The sequence below is a fragment of the Lutra lutra genome, chromosome 2, assembly GCF_902655055.1.
Source record: "Lutra lutra chromosome 2, mLutLut1.2, whole genome shotgun sequence".
NCBI classification, from domain to species: Eukaryota; Metazoa; Chordata; class Mammalia; order Carnivora; family Mustelidae; genus Lutra; species Lutra lutra.
The window spans coordinates 71,419,156-71,423,428 of NC_062279.1; the positions used below are offsets into that span (position 1 = coordinate 71,419,156).

The following is a 4,273-nucleotide window of genomic DNA, read 5'->3' on the forward strand; positions in this document are numbered from 1 at the left end:
TATTACCACTGCTTTATAATGAATTGTTCATCTCATTTATAGAGTATATCAGTTCTAGAATTTCTCTTTGGTTCTTTTTTGAATTTCAATCTCTTTGGTAAAGTACTCCTTCTGTTCATTAATTTTATTCCTGATTTCAATGAATTGCCTTTCTGAGTTTTCTTATAGCTCATTGAATTTCTTCATAACTGCTATTTTGAATTTTTTTTAAAAGATTGTACTTACTGGCTTTCAACGGTGGCGGCCAGTTCTGCGCTGGATCTGGGCGAGGGGCGGACGCCATTGTGCTTCTCTGTGGAGTGCTCTGGTTTATTTAGGGGCCTTGATCTCCGAGGAAGAAGGCGGTGGTCGCTTCGAGGAGGACGCGCCCTGTACAGTGCCAGCTCGGGAGCAGGGGAAACCTCAAGAATGGATTCTAAACCGTCAAGGATTCCAAGAAGAATTTCAGTCCAACCCCCCACCTCTTTAAGTGCTAGGATGATGTCTGGAAGTAGAGGGAATAATTTAAATGATACCTATCACTCAAGAGACTCTTCATTTAGACTGGATTCTGAATATCAGTCTACATCAGCATCAGCATCTGCATCACCATTTCAGTTTACATGGTATAGTGAATCTGAGATAACTCAGGGAGCACGATCAAGATCACAAAACCAGCAACGGGATCATGATTCAAAAAGACCTAAACTTTCCTGCACAAACTGTACATCTACCTCAGTTGGGAGAAATATTGGACATGGTTTAAATGCAGTGTCAGATTCTTCGTGGAGACATAATCAGGTTCCCAGATCTTCATCAATGGTACTTGGATCATTTGGAACTGACTTAATGAGAGAGAGAAGAGATTTAGAGAGAAGAGCAGATTCTTCCATTAGTAATCTTATGGATTATAGTCACCGAAGTGGTGATTTCACAGCTTCGTCCTATGTTCAAGACAGAGTTCCTTCTTCATATTCACAGGGAGCAAGACCAAAAGATCACTCCGGAGCACTTTACAGTTGAATACATCATCTACAAACCACCAAATGCCTTCTGAACATCAGACCATACCATGTTCTAGGGACTCTAGTAGAAATTCTCTAAGATCAAATTTTTCTCCAAGAGAATTGGAATCTCCCCAAAGCAGTACACAACCTGGATTTTCTTATATTTCAAATAGAGATGAAACTTCAACCATAAGCAGTTCAGATAGGGTTGGTTCATCTCAAAGATCATTTCAAGAATCTTCTGACAATGAAGGTAGACGTTCAACCAGGAGATTGCTGTTGCGTATAGCTTCTAGTATGTCATCTACCTTTTTTTCACGAAGATCTAGCCAGGATTCCTTGAATACAAGATCGTTGAGTTCTGAAAATTCCTATGTGTCTCCAAGAATCTTGACAGCTTCACAGTCTCGTAGCAATGCAGCATCATCTTCTGATGTCCCCGATAATAGGGCATCTGAAGCTTCTCAGGGATTTCGATTTCTTAGGCGAAGATGGGGTTTGTCCTCTCTTAGCCAAAATCATAGCTCTGAGCCACATTCAGAAAATTTTAACCAGGAACCTGAAGGTAGAAATACAGGACCATGGTTATCTTCCTCACTTAGAAATAGATGCACACCTTTGTTCTCTAGAAGGAGACGAGAGGGACGAGATGAATCTTCAAGGATACCTACCTCTGATATACCACCTAGATCTCATCATATGTTTAGAAGAGAATCAAATGAAGTGGTTCACCTTGAAGCACAGAGTGATCCTGTTGGGGCTACTGCCAGCAGATCACAGGCATCTGCAGCTTCGAGTAATGCTGCTACTGGTGGCTCCACATCAGATTCAGCCCACAGTGGAAGAAATACAGGAATAACAGGGATCCTTCCTGGTTCCTTATTTCGATTTGCAGTCCCCCCAGCACTTGGAAATAATTTAACCAACAATGTCATGATCACTGTAGATATTATTCCTTCAGGTTGGAGTTCTTCTGATGGAAAAAGTGATAAAACTAAAAGTGCACCTTCAAGAGACCCAGAAAGACTGCAGAAAATAAAAGAGAGCCTCCTTTTAGAGGATTCTGAAGAAGAAGAAGGTGACTTATGTAGAATTTGTCAGATGGCAGCTGCATCATCATCTAACTTGTTGATAGAGCCATGCAAGTGCACAGGAAGTTTGCAGTATGTCCACCAAGAGTGTATGAAAAAGTGGTTACAGGCCAAAATTAACTCTGGTTCTTCCTTAGAGGCCGTAACCACCTGTGAACTCTGTAAAGAGAAGTTGCAGCTTAACCTGGAGGATTTTTATATTCATGAACTACATAGAGCTCATGCAAATGAACAAGCTGAGTATGAGTTTATCAGCTCTGGTCTCTACCTAGTTGTGTTATTGCACTTGTGCGAACAAAGCTTTTCTGATATGATGGGAAATACAAATGAACCAAGCACGCGTGTCCGATTTATTAACCTTGCAAGAACTCTTCAGGCACATATGGAAGATCTCGAAACTTCAGAGGATGATTCCGAAGAAGATGGAGACCATAACAGAACATTTGATATTGCCTAACTTCATATAAGACAAATGGATGATCTGTGAACAAGTGTTTATTAAAAGTGGCAATTAAGTATGAATTAATTTTGTGGGGGAATGCCTATTGAATACATTGACTATATATATATATATACATATATATATGTATATATATACACACGTACATATATATGTATATATATACACACGTGTGTATATATATTTATAATGACTATATATACACACACACAGATGTCCTGTGTGTGTGTGTGTGTGTGTATTCATTCTCAAGTATTGTTGGATTAAAATTTTGCTGGACCTTTTAACATGGCCAGTGAATCTGATGTTTGTAAACTGGTAATCAAAAAGTATTTTTCTTTTAGGTGAGTGGGAAAGTGTTTCCCTTGTTTTAGATATCTAAGCAATGCTGACGATTCTTTTTTGTGTTCGGATTACTGTAGTCATATTTATTAAAAAAAAAAAGGTTCATGTTTTAGTCTCTTGCTAGTGAAAAAAGTGGGACAAAATGGGCTTTTGAAATAAAATGGCAAATGGCACCTAATTATTTTTCTTTTCAAAATGCCTTCTGTTGCAGTCTCATTTTCATAATCATTTGCTTCCAGTGTTTCTAAAAAATCAATTGGGGAATAAGGTATGAAAGCATTATATTAGGTTTCCAAATTTAATATGAATTCTAAATTCATTTAGCAATAAAATCTAATTTTTAAAAAGTATATAAATATGAAATATAAATGATGAATAAATTTTTGTACTGATTTGCAAAATGCAGATTATATTTGATAGGCCATAGTATGTAGATATTCCTTTTAGGAATATTTCAGCTGTAAAATATATCAGAATTGCCCGTCAAATGTTATTTGGAAAAAATTATTGCACTCTCAAGTTAATGGAGTATTTTTAAATCCCACACTTAAAGTTCAAAACACTGGTTTTCAATGTGTTTTTTAGTGTTGTCACTTCTTTATAGATAAATATATAAGTAACCTGTTTGGATCCTGGTCGTTTTTAACTGTTCCTTGGTAATTCTGAGCTTTTATTTAGTGACTTAATGTTTTTCACTACTTTTGGAGAACAGATAAACATTACCTATTCACCATGAATAGCTCTACACTGTGGTCATGAATTGTGTATACTTTCATAACACTGTATATTTCCTGTCAACAAGTGTATCTCTTAAGATACACTTCTAAACACCTTCAGGTGGTTTTCAGATTAAATAAAGTCTTATGTTACGGCAACGAACTACATTTTCAGAACCTAAGTAGAAACCATGTAATTTCTCAAACGTGAATCAGCAGTTTGCCCACACATAGTTTGTTGGTCTTAAGACAATGTAAAACCTTGGCTGGAAATAAAGTGCATACTGATTGATTTACTTTAAAAAAAAAAAAAGATTGTACTTACTTATTATAGAGAGAGAAGAAAAAGAATAATGAAAGGAGGAGCAGAAGGAGAGGGACAAGCAGACTTTTCTCTGGGTATAGAGCATGACATGGAGCTCAATCCCATGACACTGAAATCATGATCTGACCTGAAATCAAAGACAATTGCTTAACCAACTGAGCCATCCAGGTGCCCTGTGAGTTCTTTATCAGATCCCAATATTGACTTTGAGGTGGTTGGAAAATTTTTATTTTCTTTTATTATACATGTTAGCATGATTTTTTCCCCCAAGATTTTATTTATTTATTTGACACAGAGAGAGGGAGTATGAGCACAAGCAGGTTGAGCAGTAGGCAGAGGGAGGTGGAGAA

The 4,273-nt window shown here is 37.1% G+C and overlaps 1 protein-coding gene across 1 annotated transcript; it reads left to right on the forward strand.

Annotated features, from left to right (window-relative positions):
* Positions 1-258: 258 nt before the first annotated feature.
* On the forward strand, positions 259-3,894 carry LOC125093062 (E3 ubiquitin-protein ligase MARCHF7-like). The gene is given in 3 exon segments (XM_047717725.1): positions 259-982; positions 985-2,653; positions 2,702-3,894. Coding segments are annotated over 2 exon segments (2,124 nt in total). The 5' UTR covers positions 259-408; the 3' UTR covers positions 2,535-2,653; positions 2,702-3,894.
* The last annotated feature ends 379 nt before the right edge of the window (positions 3,895-4,273 follow it).